The following is an 18578-nucleotide window of genomic DNA, read 5'->3' on the forward strand; positions in this document are numbered from 1 at the left end:
AGTGATGGAGATGGAATACAAGATACCGATGATAATTGTCCATATTTGGCTAATGGAGAACAGTCTGATACCAATGGGGATGGAACAGGTAAATCTCCTGGAGGGAAGTCTGTTATCCATAGATTTCTTAACAGGGACTTAGTTTATCTGATTCTGAAGGGAAGTTTATTTTGGTTTATTTGGTGCCTCCAATGAAAGTGCCAAAATTAAACACACGAAAATAAAGCAAACACTGAATATTGAAACGCCAAAATCGAGGACTGGTACGACGATATCTTAAAGTTGATTGTTGGTAGAAATATCTTATGTTATCGTGTCTTACGTATATATTCTATAATTCTTTACATTGCCAAATCTACAAATAAATATCGGGTTTAAATCGACAACAACACTTTATATTTTTTATTTAATTGTCAATTTCCTAAAACTGTTAAGAAAACACAATATGAATTTGTATTCGCATATGTCATAAATATGCCTGGCTATTGCTGATTAGACACCATTATTGGTAATTAGAATATAAAAACTCCTTCGAATCATTTGTCTTCTATAAATTAACATGTACTGCCAAAGGCATAAAGATTACAATTTAAATCCATGATCGTTAATAATTAACATCATGAACATGTAGTTGCAAGAGATAATTATTAAAATTTATTTCATATGATTTTTGAAAACAAAACAAAAAATCTACATGTATTTAAAATTAAACACATCAAAATTACACACACCAAAATAAAACACCTTCCTTTTGAGTGAAAACCGCTAAAATATCCCGACGCCAAAATTTCCCAATTTTCGGTACTTAAGTGGGACTTACTTTAACATACAATCCCTACGGGAAATACATGCAAATGTCTCCTGTTAGAGAACTACTTAATGGAATGAAACCAAACATGGCATGAATGTTCCTAATGATGTGTTGACTAAGTGTTGTTACTTTGTAAATCAATCAACCAAGATGGCTGCCAACGGGGGACCAAGTTTATCAATGGACCCTTAGGGAAATACATAAAATGTCTTCTAGAAAACCACTTAATGGATTGAAACTAAACATGATATGTATCTTTTGAGGTGCTGACCAATAGTTGTTTCTTTGTTGCTGATTTGTCATCCAAAATGTCCGCCAGCAGCAAGGGGACCAAGTTTAACATAGGACCCTATGGGAAATACATACAATTTTCTTCTTCTAAAGAACCACTGAATAGAATGAAACCAGAAAAGAAGATCTACAAATCAGTCAACATAAGCAAAATTTTCAATGGACTTCTTGTTTGAGTTATTGTCCTAATGAAGTCATTTTCTACAATTTCAATAAATCATGTATTGGCAATTTCTGTAAACTTTTGATTGAATTAATAGGCCATTTTAAAACCAGATTTGGCCTCAATCATTATTATGGTATCTGTTATGATTTTAATCTATTTTTACATGATTTCAAAAAACCAAAGTAAAACCAGGTGAGTTAGGCAGGCTGTAGTTTGTTGAGACTGACATTTATGTTATGTACAAGAGACATAGTGATCCTAGATTTTGTCATTGGCAGCATCAAAATTTTCTGTGATTAAAGTTATTTTAGACATCAATAACTTTATAAAACCTTCATTGAACTTTATGAAATTTTGACAGAAACTTGATAATGACCTCAATAAAGCATCCAGAGCAAAATTTTGTTTCATTTTTAGTATTTACCTGATAAATGGACTTAGATAAAAAAAAAAAAAAAAAAAAAAAAAAAGGAATTAACAAGGAAATATAGACTGGGGTTACAGTTTGTTACACATCAATTGCTTTGTCAAATCTTCATGGAATTCAATGAAAGTTTGGCAGACTGAGTATTTTATGATTAATAATATCAAGGATTTGTAGAGTAAGCTAGACTATACAAATCCTTGAGAGTATGTATGAAACAATCTTTTTTTTTAATTTTCAGTATTTTTTTGATAAACAGTGATAGATGGAATAAGTATTTTATTGACGGACAGTCTGGGATTACTTTTTTTTACATGATAAATTTGTTAACCTTCATGGATAGTTATGAACTTGGACAGAAGCAATATTTCAAGATAAAATAAATTCTGACAGGGATCCTGATCTGATTTGTTCAGTGATAACATAAACTTTTCATGATCTGTTTATATACTGCTCTAATTGTCCAAATACAATTTGTTCTGCTAGAATTTCTTTATTTAGCAATAGCATGTACTGAAGTTGTCAACACCTGGATTGTAGTGAAGTATAGAAATTGAAAGTTTTCTTTATTAATATTTCATTTTTTTTCTCTAAATATATTGTCCACTTTTCAATCAGTGAACTCCTCCCACAACTAGCTAGAATGATTTTATTATGTGCAATTTTACAGAAATTAATGGATTTGCTTTAAAAAAATGTATACTTTTAATTAAATATGCATTGCGTTTCACTGTTTGTATGCTCAACTCTGTTTTAGATTAGACAGCGAAGCCACAAATATTTGGTTAATTTTTGCATACAGCATTACATTTATCATGTTGAAATTTAATTAAAAATCTGTTAAACTTAATATTATTGAACAAAATTCCCATATCAAAAGTTTAATGTTTGTAGAGAATGTGCATAAAATCTACCAAAATTTGTAAAAAAAAATCTTCTTGACAAATTTATGTGCTTTTTGTGCTGATTTAACTTTACTTTAGGGCCTATTTTAGCTCACTCAAAAGGGCAGGGACAAGAAAGGGCCAAGTGAGTTTGTAAGCACTAGGAGTCTGTTGTTGTTTGATAACTTTAAAAAAAAAAAAAAATTCTCCTGTGAACCTACTGGGCCAAATTCAATCAAATTTGGTCACAATCATCATTGAGTATCTAGTTTAAAATATGTGTCTGATGACCCCAGATTTTACCTTATCTTTGCATGAACTGCTTGCTCTCTAGGATTACAGGATAGCTATAGAATCATATTCAAAACAGTGTAGCTGTGGCCATTGATTGACAACCTTAAATTATCCCATTGACTGGGGCAGATTATGTGAACGTTTGTCTGTAACAACCGCTGCTCACTATGTACTTGTTAAAGGCACTTAAACTGTGGGGTCACACAAGGTTCTCAACACCAAAATAAAGAAATTAGAAAAACTAATCAGGAATAACACGATCTTTTGATTTATATCAATAATATAAATCAAAACATAAAGTTATTCCTGATTAATTTTTCGAACTATTTTAATATTAAAGGCGTTAAGAACCTTTGGTGACCCCACAGTTTAAATTCTATAATAAGTAAGTAGTGAGCAGTTGTCGTTACAGACACACTTTCACCTAATCTGCCCCAGTCAATGGGATAATTTAAGGTTGTCAATCAATGGCCACCGCTACACTGTTTTGAATATGATTCTATTTGGTATATCATTGCAAGATCTACAAATCACTAAAATGATCAGCAAGTCAAGATCTACTAACAAGTTAAATGCAGATGATGATGGAAGTGTTTAACTAACTTGATTGGCTATCTAGCCCTCGCACAGTCTGCTTATGTCGATAATGTTAGTAGACTGTCACTCTTTATAGGAGAGTCATTGCCCTTAACTGATGAGTTTATTTTACCCTCTTTTGTGTTTTGAACAAAAACTAAAGAAGATAGAGAGAAACCAAACAAATTATTTGATCAGTAATTACTGATACAAGATTAACAAAACAGAGATTTTTGTCATGAAAACTATTCTTGTTGCGTAAACCCCTGAGGGTTTACGCAGTATATATTGGACGATATCTGTAGTCTTTCGGAACACCGGATGTTATTCGGAACACTTCTGTTCTTTCTATGACCACCTTTCAAATACATGCGCAATAGCTTACTAATCTGTTGAATAAGCATTAGCATCTTAACTGAAATTTATTATTATATAATATTTCCTTGCACACGATTACAAGCTGCTAATATTAACCTACATGCGTGTATTTTAATTAGAGTCAAAGTTGAAACCAGATGTGTTTAGATATGAGATAAGATTTCATGTAAACAATGCGATTTATATTCTGAACGAGAATAATTAAAAATAAAATCTTTAAAAATAGTATTAGTAGCATTTCATTTTAGATTTTAAGTTTAGGGAAGATGTACATGATGTAAAAAGCAAGCTATTTATTTTTTATACTGAAATTAAAGGGAAGTCTTTCTTGCATATGATTAAATTACAGTTATTTTTTGTGATTAAATATTGCAACTTTAATAAAAAAAAATTGGTTATTAAAAATGTAATTAAATAGATATTGAATATGAAAAAATAAAATAAAACGGAAACCTACAACTAAAATATATTTAAAAAAAGTACACTTGATTATGCAAATGTTTTGTCGTTTTCCGTTTGTAAATACAATACATGCAAACATTAATTTGTTTCTAACGTCAACCTGTTTAAACGATTAATTTTTTTCTACGTTTATAAAAAGTATGTTTTTCAACAACATGAGCATGAATTATTGAAAGTTCAAATAAGGTCAGAAAAGAATTATCAAACGATGTTTCTACTAGAACTGTAGCAGTTAGAAAATAACAACAAACGCCTCAAAACGTTTTCAAAACTTTTAATTAGTTTAAAAACAATTGCACCCTAAAATTACCGGTTTAATTACGATCATAAATCTTGAAATTAATCATGCATCCAATTTCGGTAGACTTAATAGGGTCAGCGATAAGGTATCAAATGTCTATTTTTAGATATGATATGGTCCCTTGATGGCCCTTGACGACGCAATTATATTTGTTTTAAAACGACTATTGTACACTGTGTGTATCTGGGTCAATTATAACGTGGTATTGTCTGTTGTCTCGATAACACTTAAACTAATTATGTTTGAAGATTTAACCACGGAATTACTGTGTATTTCATCATAGACTTACGGGAGAGAACATTCTGGTTAACATATTAATATTTAGATCGGAAAACAGAAAGATAATATTCTTATCAAAAGTAAATAATACAATCGAAATCAAAGAAATATATACAAAATATATACTGTTTTCATGTTTCTGAAGAAACTAACAATGATTGAAATCAGAATATTTTCAGAGTTGCTATTAAGAAATAAATATTTCATATGACAAGATACTCTGCTTTGGTATTTTTTAAATATTCATCCTACAAAAAAAAAATGTGTATAAACAATAATCATTATACTTCTTCGTTAAATATCTCATACCATTTTAGTATTTAGGTTTTATATCCATAAAACGAAAAGTAAGATCAATTTGTTATATAATTAAATTATAAACAGTCGTGAATAAAAATACTTGTGTTTCAATTCATAAAGCATGATTTTAAATCCTTGCAGCTCACAACAACCGTAAAAATAATTTACAATAATCACAACTAAATTTAATTTCAACCATAATGTTGATTATTTTATACTGTTAGTATGGATTTAGAAGTCTCTGCTTATATTTTGTATAGTAATATATTCACATAGTGGAATGTTAGAATTTAAAAATAGATTAATTCGATAAATAAAATGTCCATCCGTAAATACTTGACGTTCGTGTTTATTGATATTATATATCTATACTATTAAACGAGAAGACCTCATTTGGTGTGTCGCTTCTCTTCCTAACACTGTTATAACAATTCAAACAACATGCTTCTGACTAAAACATGTAAGAATATACCTGGTTTAAAGAATCTTACATACATACCATAAAACATTAATGTAACTGTACCATGTAAAGACACTTTTTAAAAGTAAATGAAAGAATATTATGTTCAAATATAAAAGGAACACCTTACAATTTTCATAATTGTGAATTTTCCTTGTTCAAATAACTATGAACATACACTACAGCTCAGGTGGATTCTGCTTTGTCTACCGGCCCACCAAAGGAGTGGGAACCGGGTGGGCAAAAATTCTACCTTGTCCACTCTGCCCACCCATAGGAGTGGGCATGTAGTTTCTTTTAAAAAGCATAATCACTTGAAAAAAGCAGATAAGCCTTTGTAATCAATATTTTTACAAAACAAAAAGAGATTATAGCTAGAGTGGTCACGGGTGGGCAGGTGGAAAAAGCAAAATCAAACACAGGCTGTTGTGTATCTCAAATTCCAATAAAACAGCTATTAAGTTTCACGTATTGCATTTCTTTTTTATAAGCACAAAAATCATTTGTTATTAAGCCTAAAAACCAACTCATTTCTTAAAAAAATATCGAATATTTAATACCAAACATGCATTTTGGGTTTACGATTGCATTTCTTTTTTTAAAGAAAGCAACTTGTCTACAACATTGGAGAGTGTCCTTTGTTGAATATGCATATAAGATCAAGCTTTTAGTTTTATCAGCACATCAATGTTTTTATTAGGTTTCGGATTTTCAAATATTTTGGCCTGAGCATCACTAAAGAGACAAAAATTGTACAAATGAGTTGGTACAGTAAAAGTTGAACTGTTAAATGTTATTACTTTACAAATGTACAATTATTTTGACAATAATAGTTTAGAAAATTAAAGGTATATATGCAATATTTTTTTGATTTTCAGTTCAAGTTACTGCAGCTGTATACAAAGTTTAATAATAATCTGTGAAAGTACCACTTTACTATAACTTGAACTCAAGTCAGTGATAATGGCAAATATATTGCTTAGAAACTTTATTTTATTACAAACTTCTAGATTTTATAGATTAAAAAAATATTAATCGTAATAACAATGATTATTTATTTTAGGAGATTTTTGTGACACAGATATTGATGGGGATGGTGTGTTAAATGATGAAGATAACTGTGTGTATATCTCCAATCCATCTCAGACTGATTCAGATGGTAATGTTCTTTTTGTTTGTTATTAGGGAATACACCTTTAATATAAAGTGGACACAGAGAGCTTTTTCTGTCCCTGTGTCAAATGGTATATGTTTTTGTCCCCTGTCTGATGTGGAACATAAAAATATTGGTCTGTCAGGTCTTGTAAAGGCTCTCACTTGTACAATGCTTGTCTGATTATATCAACATTATATCAGCAATGTCTCCAGCACTTTCAAAACAATCAGTGCTAATCAACTATTTTTAAAAGAGGTATGCCCCTAGAAATATTAATTACATTTATATGGAAAATCGCATTGTAAGCCCCGTCACATGTACAATTCTTTTCAGATTTTTATAAAGCTTTTATCAAAAATTTTAATCAATAAAGTCTTGGACAGATTCAAAAATAAAATTTGATTTACTGTTTTTAAAAGAGTTATGTCCCTTGGAAATTATATGGAAAATTGCATTGTTAGTACTCTCATGTGTACAATTCTTGTCAGATTTTTATCAAACTTCAATCAGATGTTTATATCAGCAATGTCTTGGATAAGTTAGAAAATCAGTTACAGATTAAATTTTTTTTAAAGATTTATGACCCTTAAAACTATTGTATGCTCTTATGTGTACAATATAAAAGAGTTATGACCCTTGAAACTATTGTCTGTGCGATCATGTGTACAATATATAAGAGTTATAATCCTTAAAACTATTGTATGTGCTCTCGTGAACAATATATAAGAGTTATGACTCTTGAAACTATTGTCTGTGCTCTCATGTGTATAATATATAAGAGTTATGACCCTTAAAACTATTGTCTGTGCTCTCATGTGTACAATATATAAGAGTTATGACCCTTAAAACTATTGTCTGTGCTCTCATGTGTACAATATATAAGAGTTATGACCCTTAAAATTATTTTCTGTGCTCTCATGTGTATAATATTGTCTGTGCTCTCATGTGTACAATATAAAAGAGTTATGACCCTTAAAACTGTTGTATGCTCTCATGTGTACAATATAAAAGATTTATGACCCTTAAAACTATTGTCTGTGCTCTCATGTGTACAATATTGTCTGTGCTCTCATGTGTACATAATTTGTCTGTGCTCTCATGTGTACAATATTTTCTGTGCTCTCATGTGCACATTATTGTATGTGTTCTCATGTGTATAATATTGTCTGTGCTCTCATGTGTACAATAGTGTCTGTGCTCTCATGTGTACATTATTGTCTGTGCTCTCATGTGTACAATATTGTCTGTGCTCTCATGTGTCAATATTGTCTGTGATCTCATGTGTACAATATTGTCTGTGCTCTCGTGTGTATAATATTGTCTGTGCTCTCATGTGTACAATATTGTCTGTGCTCTCATGTATACAATATTGTCTGTGCTCTCATGTATACAATATTGTCTGTGCTCTCATGTATACAATATTGTATGTGCTCTCATGTGTACAATATGGTCTGTGATCTCATGTGTACAATATTGTCTGTGCTCTTATGTGTACAATATATGTAAGATATTGATCAAACATATATTAAAGGTTTAATAAAGGACTTGTTTTAAAATCAGATGCAATCAAATATTTTTGAAACAGTTAGGCAGCTTGTAAATTTTAATTTCATTGAAAGTTGCATTGTTACAAAATGTAGTGCTTTCAAGCATACGTACATTTCTTTAATATACAAAAAAAAAAATATAGTAATGGCCCATAGATTGATAAAATGTGTGTGACATCGTAACTCTGTTCTTTTATTGGAATAATTTATATTTGGTCTGGAACTACATATGATAATGTTGAATTATACCTTGTAGGCATTTTTTTTATCTGTGAGGTGGACAGTAATTCAATAATACAAATAACAACATTTTCAGAAATTGATGTACATGTACTTTAACATTTGTTATGCCCACTGAGCATGGGAGCATATCTTTTGGTATAAAGTTTTAAATTTTATAATATAATGTTGACGGCCTGGATAAACTGCGCCTTCTTTACAGATGCCTTATGCTGTTGACCGCCTCAATGGTCTTGTGGTAGCATGTATCATTTGTATGTAGTAGGGTCATGATGCCTTATGTTGTAGACCGCCTCAATGGTCTTGTGGTAACATGTATCCTTTGAATGTAGTAGGGTCATGATGCCTTATGTTGTTGACGCCTCAATGGTCTTGTGGTAGCATGTATCCTTTGAATGTAGTAGGGTCATGATGCCTTATGTTGTAGACCGCCTCAATGGTCTTGTGGTAGCATGTATCCTTTGAATGTAGTAGGGTCATGATGCCTTATGTTGTAGACCGCCTCAATGGTCTTGTGGTAACATGTATCCTTTGAATGTAGTAGGGTCATGATGCCTTATGTTGTTGACGCCTCAATGGTCTTGTGGTAGCATGTATCCTTTGAATGTAGTAGGGTCATGATGCCTTATGTTGTTGACGCCTCAATGGTCTTGTGGTAGCATGTATCCTTTGAATGTAGTAGGGTCATGATGCCTTATGTTGTGGACCGCCTCAATTGTCTTGTGGTAGCATGTAACCTTTGAATGTAGTAGGGTCATGAAGCCTTATGTTGTAGACCGCCTCAATGGTCTTGTGGTAGCATGTATCCTTTGAATGTAGTAGGGTCATGATGCCTTATGTTGTAGACCGCCTCAATGGTCTTGTGGTAGCATGTATCCTTTGAATGTAGTAGGGTCATGATGCCTTATGTTGTAGACCGCCTCAATGGTCTTGTGGTAGCATGTATCCTTTAAATGCAGCAGGGTCATGATGATTTATGCTGTGGACGCATCAATGGTCTTGTGGTAGCATGTATCCTTTGAATGCAGTAGGGTCATGATGCCTTATGTTGTTGACGCCTCAATGGTCTTGTGGTAGCATGTAACCCTTGAATGTAGTACGGTCATGATGCCTTATGTTGTAGACCGCCTCAATTGTCTTGTGGTAGCATGTATCCTTTGAATGTAGTAGGGTTATGATGCCTTATGTTGTGGACCGCCTCAATGGTCTTGTGGTAACATGTATCCTTTGAATGTAGTAGGGTCATGATGCCTTATGTTGTAGACCGCCTCAATGGTCTTGTGGTAGCATGTATCCTTTGAATGTAGTAGGGTCATGATGCCTTATGTTGTTGACGCCTCAATGGTCTTGTGGTAGCATGTATCCTTTGAATGTAGTAGGGTCATGATGCCTTATGTTGTAGACCGCCTCAATGGTCTTGTGGTAGCATGTATCCTTTGAATGTAGTAGGGTCATGATGCCTTATGTTGTAGACCGCCTCAATGGTCTTGTGGTAGCATGTATCCTTTGAATGTAGTAGGGTCATGATGCCTTATGTTGTAGACTGCCTCAATGGTCTTGTGGTAGCATGTATCCTTTGAATGTAGTAGGGTTATGATGCCTTATGTTGTGGACCGCCTCAATGGTCTTGTGGTAGCATGTATCCTTTAAATGCAGTAGGGTCATGATGCCTTATGTTGTGTACCGCCTCAATGGTCTTGTGGTAGCATGTATCCTTTGAATGCAGTAGGGTCATGATGCCTTATGTTGTGGACCGCCTCAATGGTCTTGTGGTAGCATGTATCCTTTGAATGCAGTAGGGTCATGATGCCTTATGTTGTGGACCGCCTCAATGGTCTTGTGGTAGCATGTATCCTTTAAATGTAGTAGGGTCATGATGCCTTATGTTGTAGACTGCCTCAATGGTCTTGTGGTAGCATGTATCCTTTGAATGTAGTAGGGTTATGATGCCTTATGTTGTGGACCGCCTCAATGGTCTTGTGGTAGCATGTATCCTTTAAATGCAGTAGGGTCATGATGCCTTATGTTGTGGACCGCCTCAATGGTCTTGTGGTAGCATGTATCCTTTGAATGCAGTAGGGTCATGATGCCTTATGTTGTGGACCGCCTCAATGGTCTTGTGGTAGCATGTATCCTTTGAATGCAGTAGGGTCATGATGCCTTATGTTGTGGACCGCCTCAATGGTCTTGTGGTAGCATGTATCCTTTGAATGTAGTAGGGTCATGATGCCTTATGTTGTAGACCGCCTCAATGGTCTTGTGGTAGCATGTATCCTTTGAATGTAGTAGGGTCATGATGCCTTATGTTGTAGACCGCCTCAATGGTCTTGTGGTAGCATGTATCCTTTAAATGCAGCAGGGTCATGATGATTTATGCTGTGGACGCATCAATGGTCTTGTGGTAGCATGTATCCTTTGAATGCAGTAGGGTCATGATGCCTTATGTTGTAGACCGCCTCAATGGTCTTGTGGTAGCATGTATCCTTTGAATGTAGTAGGGTCATGATGCCTTATGTTGTAGACCGCCTCAATGGTCTTGTGGTAGCATGTATCCTTTAAATGCAGCAGGGTCATGATGATTTATGCTGTGGACGCATCAATGGTCTTGTGGTAGCATGTATCCTTTGAATGCAGTAGGGTCATGATGCCTTATGTTGTTGACGCCTCAATGGTCTTGTGGAAGCATGTAACCCTTGAATGTAGTACGGTCATGATGCCTTATGTTGTAGACCGCCTCAATTGTCTTGTGGTAGCATGTATCCTTTGAATGTAGTAGGGTTATGATGCCTTATGTTGTGGACCGCCTCAATGGTCTTGTGGTAACATGTATCCTTTGAATGTAGTAGGGTCATGATGCCTTATGTTGTAGACCGCCTCAATGGTCTTGTGGTAGCATGTATCCTTTGAATGTAGTAGGGTCATGATGCCTTATGTTGTTGACGCCTCAATGGTCTTGTGGTAGCATGTATCCTTTGAATGTAGTAGGGTCATGATGCCTTATGTTGTAGACCGCCTCAATGGTCTTGTGGTAGCATGTATCCTTTGAATGTAGTAGGGTCATGATGCCTTATGTTGTAGACCGCCTCAATGGTCTTGTGGTAGCATGTATCCTTTGAATGTAGTAGGGTCATGATGCCTTATGTTGTAGACTGCCTCAATGGTCTTGTGGTAGCATGTATCCTTTGAATGTAGTAGGGTTATGATGCCTTATGTTGTGGACCGCCTCAATGGTCTTGTGGTAGCATGTATCCTTTAAATGCAGTAGGGTCATGATGCCTTATGTTGTGGACCGCCTCAATGGTCTTGTGGTAGCATGTATCCTTTGAATGCAGTAGGGTCATGATGCCTTATGTTGTGGACCGCCTCAATGGTCTTGTGGTAACATGTATCCTTTGAATGCAGTAGGGTCATGATGCCTTATGTTGTGGACCGCCTCAATGGTCTTGTGGTATCATGTATCCTTTGAATGTAGTAGGGTCATGATGCCTTATGTTGTAGACCGCCTCAATGGTCTTGTGGTAGCATGTATCCTTTGAATGTAGTAGGGTCATGATGCCTTATGTTGTAGACCGCCTCAATGGTCTTGTGGTAGCATGTATCCTTTAAATGCAGCAGGGTCATGATGATTTATGCTGTGGACGCATCAATGGTCTTGTGGTAGCATGTATCCTTTGAATGCAGTAGGGTCATGATGCCTTATGTTGTAGACCGCCTCAATGGTCTTGTGGTAGCATGTATCCTTTGAATGTAGTAGGGTCATGATGCCTTATGTTGTAGACCGCCTCAATGGTCTTGTGGTAGCATGTATCCTTTAAATGTAGTAGGGTCATGATGCCTTATGTTGTAGACCGCCTCAATGGTCTTGTGGTAGCATGTATCCTTTAAATGCAGCAGGGTCATGATGATTTATGCTGTGGACGCATCAATGGTCTTGTGGTAGCATGTATCCTTTGAATGCAGTAGGGTCATGATGCCTTATGTTGTTGACGCCTCAATGGTCTTGTGGTAGCATGTAACCCTTGAATGTAGTACGGTCATGATGCCTTATGTTGTAGACCGCCTCAATTGTCTTGTGGTAGCATGTATCCTTTGAATGTAGTAGGGTTATGATGCCTTATGTTGTGGACCGCCTCAATGGTCTTGTGGTAACATGTATCCTTTGAATGTAGTAGGGTCATGATGCCTTATGTTGTAGACCGCCTCAATGGTCTTGTGGTAGCATGTATCCTTTGAATGTAGTAGGGTCATGATGCCTTATGTTGTTGACGCCTCAATGGTCTTGTGGTAGCATGTATCCTTTGAATGTAGTAGGGTCATGATGCCTTATGTTGTAGACCGCCTCAATGGTCTTGTGGTAGCATGTATCCTTTGAATGTAGTAGGGTCATGATGCCTTATGTTGTAGACCGCCTCAATGGTCTTGTGGTAGCATGTATCCTTTGAATGTAGTAGGGTCATGATGCCTTATGTTGTAGACTGCCTCAATGGTCTTGTGGTAGCATGTATCCTTTGAATGTAGTAGGGTTATGATGCCTTATGTTGTGGACCGCCTCAATGGTCTTGTGGTAGCATGTATCCTTTAAATGCAGTAGGGTCATGATGCCTTATGTTGTGGACCGCCTCAATGGTCTTGTGGTAGCATGTATCCTTTGAATGCAGTAGGGTCATGATGCCTTATGTTGTGGACCGCCTCAATGGTCTTGTGGTAGCATGTATCCTTTGAATGCAGTAGGGTCATGATGCCTTATGTTGTGGACCGCCTCAATGGTCTTGTGGTATCATGTATCCTTTGAATGTAGTAGGGTCATGATGCCTTATGTTGTAGACCGCCTCAATGGTCTTGTGGTAGCATGTATCCTTTAAATGTAGTAGGGTCATGATGCCTTATGTTGTAGACCGCCTCAATGGTCTTGTGGTAGCATGTATCCTTTGAATGTAGTAGGGTCATGATGCCTTATGTTGTAGACCGCCTCAATGGTCTTGTGGTAGCATGTATCCTTTGAATGTAGTAGGGTCATGATGCCTTATGTTGTAGACCGCCTCAATGGTCTTGTGGTAGCATGTATCCTTTAAATGCAGCAGGGTCATGATGATTTATGCTGTGGACGCATCAATGGTCTTGTGGTAGCATGTATCCTTTGAATGCAGTAGGGTCATGATGCCTTATGTTGTAGACCGCCTCAATGGTCTTGTGGTAGCATGTATCCTTTGAATGTAGTAGGGTCATGATGCTTTATGTTGTAGACCGCCTCAATGGTCTTGTGGTAGCATGTATCATTTGTATGTAGTAGGGTCATGATGCCTTATGTTGTAGACCGCCTCAATGGTCTTGTGGTAGCATGTATCCTTTGAATGTAGTAGGGTCATGATGCCTTATGTTGAAGACCGCCTCAATGGTCTTGTGGTAGCATGTATCCTTTGAATGTAGTAGGGTCATGATGCCTTATGTTGTAGACCGCCTCAATTGTCTTGTGGTAGCATGTATCCTTTGAATGTAGTAGGGTCATGATGCCTTATGTTGTAGACCGCCTCAATGGTCTTGTGGTAGCATGTATCCTTTGAATGTAGTAGGGTCATGATGCCTTATGTTGTAGACCGCCTCAATTGTCTTGTGGTAGCATGTATCCTTTGAATGTAGTAGGGTCATGATGCCTTATGTTGTGGACCGCCTCAATGGTCTTGTGGTAGCATGTATCCTTTGAATGTAGTAGGGTCATGATGCCTTATGTTGTAGACCGCCTCAATGGTCTTTTGGTAGCATGTATCCTTTGAATGTAGTAGGGTCATGGGTGCTCTCCCTGGCCAAGCCAAACTAAAGACTTGACAATAAGTATTTGCTGCATGTCTGCTAATCACACAGGATTTAAGATAAACGGGAAAAAGAGTCAGACTAATGTGTCTAAGTAGGAGGGTACAAATTAAGCATTATATATAAGCTGGGTCTTATCACTTCATCATGTTCTCATTCTTAATATGCATTTAATATGCCACTGGATGTTAAAACTGCTATCTATTCTAATGTTCTACACTTTTCATCTGTCATATGTCTATTGTTCTTTCATGTTCCTGTAGCTTAAAAAAAACAATCTTCTTTGCATAAATTTCTTTCTTTCTATGATTAACATGATTACTATGGATTCATTATTATTCCTTGGATACCAATTTTTGTTGGTTTCGTTGATACAGGTGAACCATAAATTCAAATGTTCAACGAATAACATGTTTCAATAGGATATGTTTGCATGAGAGATTGGCAAAACCGTGTTTCAGCAATCCATGAAAGTTGATACCCACTTAGATAAATGAATCCACAGTACTATATTTGGTAGACAAGATCTTTGCAAGGTTTTTTTTAATATGTTATTACTGATGACAAAATGGAGGTCAAGTTCAATATCGTTGATTTTCACTTTTCAGTTGTTATGGTCCTTGTGAAATTGAAAAGTGCAAGAACACAAATAAATGTTAAAAAATCTGGTTTATTGTTGCTCTGACAGCCTCTTGTTTAGATTTAGATATAGATTTTGCGCCTGTCCCAAGTCAGGAGCCTCTGGCCTTTGTTAGTCTTGTATGATTTTTAATTTTAGTTTCTTGTGTATAATTCGGAGTTTAGTATGACGTCTATTATCCCTGTACTAGTATACATATTTTTTAAGGGGCCAGCTAAAGGACACCTACGGGTGCGGGAGTTTCTCGCTACATTGAAGACCCATTGGTGGCCTTCGGCTGTTGTCTGCTCTATGGTCGGGTTGTTGTCGCTTTGACACATTCCCCATTTCCTTTCTCAATTTTATTGATATAAAATTGTGTTCAGATGAATGCTTATTGGTATAATAATGTTTAATTACCTGAATTAAATTTATTCTTCAAATAATTTGCCAATTGAAAAAGTTTAAAATTGAAAGATAGTAAAATTTTATTTCAGGAAATCATAGAGGAGATGTTTGTGAAAGTGATTATGACCAAGATGGTACTATTGATACTTTGGACAATTGTCCTAATAACAAATTCATCAATGAATCTGACTTTGGTACTTATACTGGTTTAGACCTAAATCCTGAGCTGACATTACAACCAGCACCAAGCTGGATGATTCTACATGGTGGCAAAGAAATAAGGCAGATTTCAGTCACTACCAAACCAGTGGCCTATGTAGGTATGTCATCAAATTAGTGTTGAATTTGTCTGTACAACTTATTTCTGGATAACCCCTTCTACAGTTTAAGTGTTAGGACATTTTAAAGTTGCTGACTTTTTGTACATACATACAAGATGTGCATGTGGTCAGGGTTTAGATTTATATTGATATTTGCTTTTTTTGAGATAGTTGAACTTCAATATTTTCTAGTATATACCTTGCATTAGAGGTGCGCTAAGACCCCGTTCACACTAGCATTTTTTTTTATCGATTTAATTTGAATCGATCTAAATCTCGTTCACATTATCTTTAATCATAACAATCTCTATCGATCAAATCTGAACCACTGCGTTCACACTACAATTAAAAACACAATCGATTCAACCTTTTTACCCGTAAAACTGTAAACATAGTGTTTGAATAGAACTGATGTATCAAATTCATGTGTTGATACACTGATACACACACTTGAAAACAAAAATTGGATAAAGTTATTGTTTCTCTTGAATCACGAGTTAAAATTTGATACTGGTGTTATTGCAGTTTTCTTTAATTTTGAAAAAAAAATCCGTAGCAACGAAGTTACAACACGACGCCGGAAATACGGCGGATCCTGCAAAGAAACAAAATCAACATAAGAAAAGAAGACACAGATTTCGCAAATCTATGCCACGGCGAAGACAATATGTTTTCAGATTGTTGTAAAGGTCTTTTAACAGAGAAATATGGGTTAAACAACGAACCTATGTGATAGTTTTGCAGCTATACGTGCGCATACGTTATTTTCGATTCAATCGTACTAGTTTAAACCGATCTCAGCGTTCACGTTTAAAGTAAGATTGGTTTACTTTAGATTGATTTAAACTAAACTACCTCTTTTGGTGTTTAGTTTAGACCGATTGAAGATCGATTCAAAGCGTTCACATTAGCCCTTAAACCGATCTAAAGTGAACCGGTCTAGTTTAATTCGATAAAAATGTCCTAGTGTGAACAGGGTCTTTCAGTTAACCATAGAACTATGTACTCCAATGCTTAATTTGTTTATTTTGAAATAACACTTTGGATCTGCGGGGGCCTTGCTTGTGTCTTCCAGAAACAATTATATCTTGAAGATAGTCCTACATTGACTTTCTGATAATACAGGTACCTCAGAGTGAAGTGCTGGGGCATCACTTAGTATATTTTTATTTTTTTTTAGCTCATCTGGCATGAAAGGCCTAGTGTGCTTTTCTCATCACCTGGCGTCCGTTGTCATTAGTCTTGCACAAATCTTCTCCCCTGAAACCACAAACCACTAAGCCAAAAATGTGTCCGATAACCCTCCCCAACTAACCAAGATGAGCGCCATTGCTAAAAATAGAACATTGGGGTTAAATGTAGATTTTGGCTTATATCTCTTAAACAAAAGCATTTAGAGTAAATCTGACATAGGGTAGAACTGATTATCATGTCAAGATCTACCTGCCCTGAAATTGTCAGACAAATCTGACACCCGGAAGTTGGGTTGCTGCCCCTTAAGGGCATACGATAAAGTAGAGATTCCTCGTTGATTTTTTCTTGAAATTTTGGTCGAAGGTCAATTTCAATGTGTACTTTTGAAATATGCAACGAAAAAAGTACCGTCATGACTTACTTTTTGAGATAATTTGGTTCGAAATCTGCATATTTGGAAGAAAATCCCTGACATTTCATAAATAAGGACTTTGACAGAAAGTAACAATACTTTTGAACGAAAAGCCATAACTTAACCGTTTTTATACGCCCGTCAACATTTTGACGGGACGTATTATGGTATACAAATGTCCGTCTGTCTGTCCGGCGTAAACATGTCGCACCGTAACTTGAGAACGACTTATCCAAATTTCATGAAACTTAATATAGTTGTTTCTTATGATGGTCAAATGATCTGTATACTTTTTGGTGAAAATGAGATTTAAACTTTTTGAGTTACGGCACTTTGTAACTAAAACAGGGGTGTGTTTTTTTCACATGTCGCACCGTATCTCAAAAACGATTCTTGAGTGTGGCTTAAAATTTTAAACACTTCTTTGTTATATTAATCGTAATATATGTATACTTTTTGGTGATGATTCAAAATTTCATTTTTGAGTTTTTTGAGTATTTTGTAAAAAAGGGGGAGGTTTTTTTTACATGTTGTGCCGTATCTCAAAAAAAATTTATGATTATTGCTTAAAACTTTACACACTTCTTTGTTTTATTAATCTTAAGATCTGTATACATTGTGGTGATGATTCAAAATTTTATTTTTGAGTTATTGAGTATTTTGTTAAACAGGGGAGGATTTTTTTACATGTCGCGCCGTATCTCAAAAACGATTCTTGATTATGGCTCAAAACTTTACATACTTCTTTGTTATATTAATCTTAAGATCTGTATACTTTTTGGTTTTGATTCAAATTTTATTTTAGTGATATTTAGTTTTTTGTAAAAAAAAAAAACCAGGGTCGGGGGGTTTCACATGTACCGCCGTGTCTCAAAAACAATATATGGTTATTGCTTTAAACTTTCTCAGAAATTATTTATGATTATTGCATAAAACTTCCACACAAGACGTCGGGCGTATCATTTTGGTGGAGTGTTCTTGAAACAGTACTTGATTGAATGCAAAAGAAACAAATAGGGGTCCAGGACCTTGTTTTTTTCAATAAAAGTCATATACCTTAATTTTTACAACGTTTGTCAGTATGGCACTAAATTACGTTATAATAAGTTTTAATCGCAACAACGTTGTGTAATCATTCCCACCGTACACGACTGTGCTGTATATGCCGGGTTTTTTTTCCATAGCGTTGATACATATCATAAAAATTCATTAGATGCTTACTTGCAAAATGTCAAAACATTTGTGCTA

At 35.3% G+C, this 18578-nt stretch overlaps 1 protein-coding gene across 1 annotated transcript in view; it reads left to right on the forward strand.

Moving 5' to 3' along the window:
- Positions 1-18578, forward strand: part of LOC139503686 (uncharacterized) — a 388876-nt gene that overhangs the window by 293295 nt on the left and 77003 nt on the right. Inside the window, exons 53-55 of the mRNA XM_071293512.1 lie at positions 3-88; positions 6690-6785; positions 15494-15724. Of these exons, the coding sequence (XP_071149613.1) occupies positions 3-88; positions 6690-6785; positions 15494-15724 (413 nt within the window). The remainder of the gene's footprint in view (positions 1-2; positions 89-6689; positions 6786-15493; positions 15725-18578) is intronic.

This window comes from Mytilus edulis, chromosome 14 (assembly GCF_963676685.1).
Source record: "Mytilus edulis chromosome 14, xbMytEdul2.2, whole genome shotgun sequence".
Taxonomy (NCBI): Eukaryota; Metazoa; Mollusca; class Bivalvia; order Mytilida; family Mytilidae; genus Mytilus; species Mytilus edulis.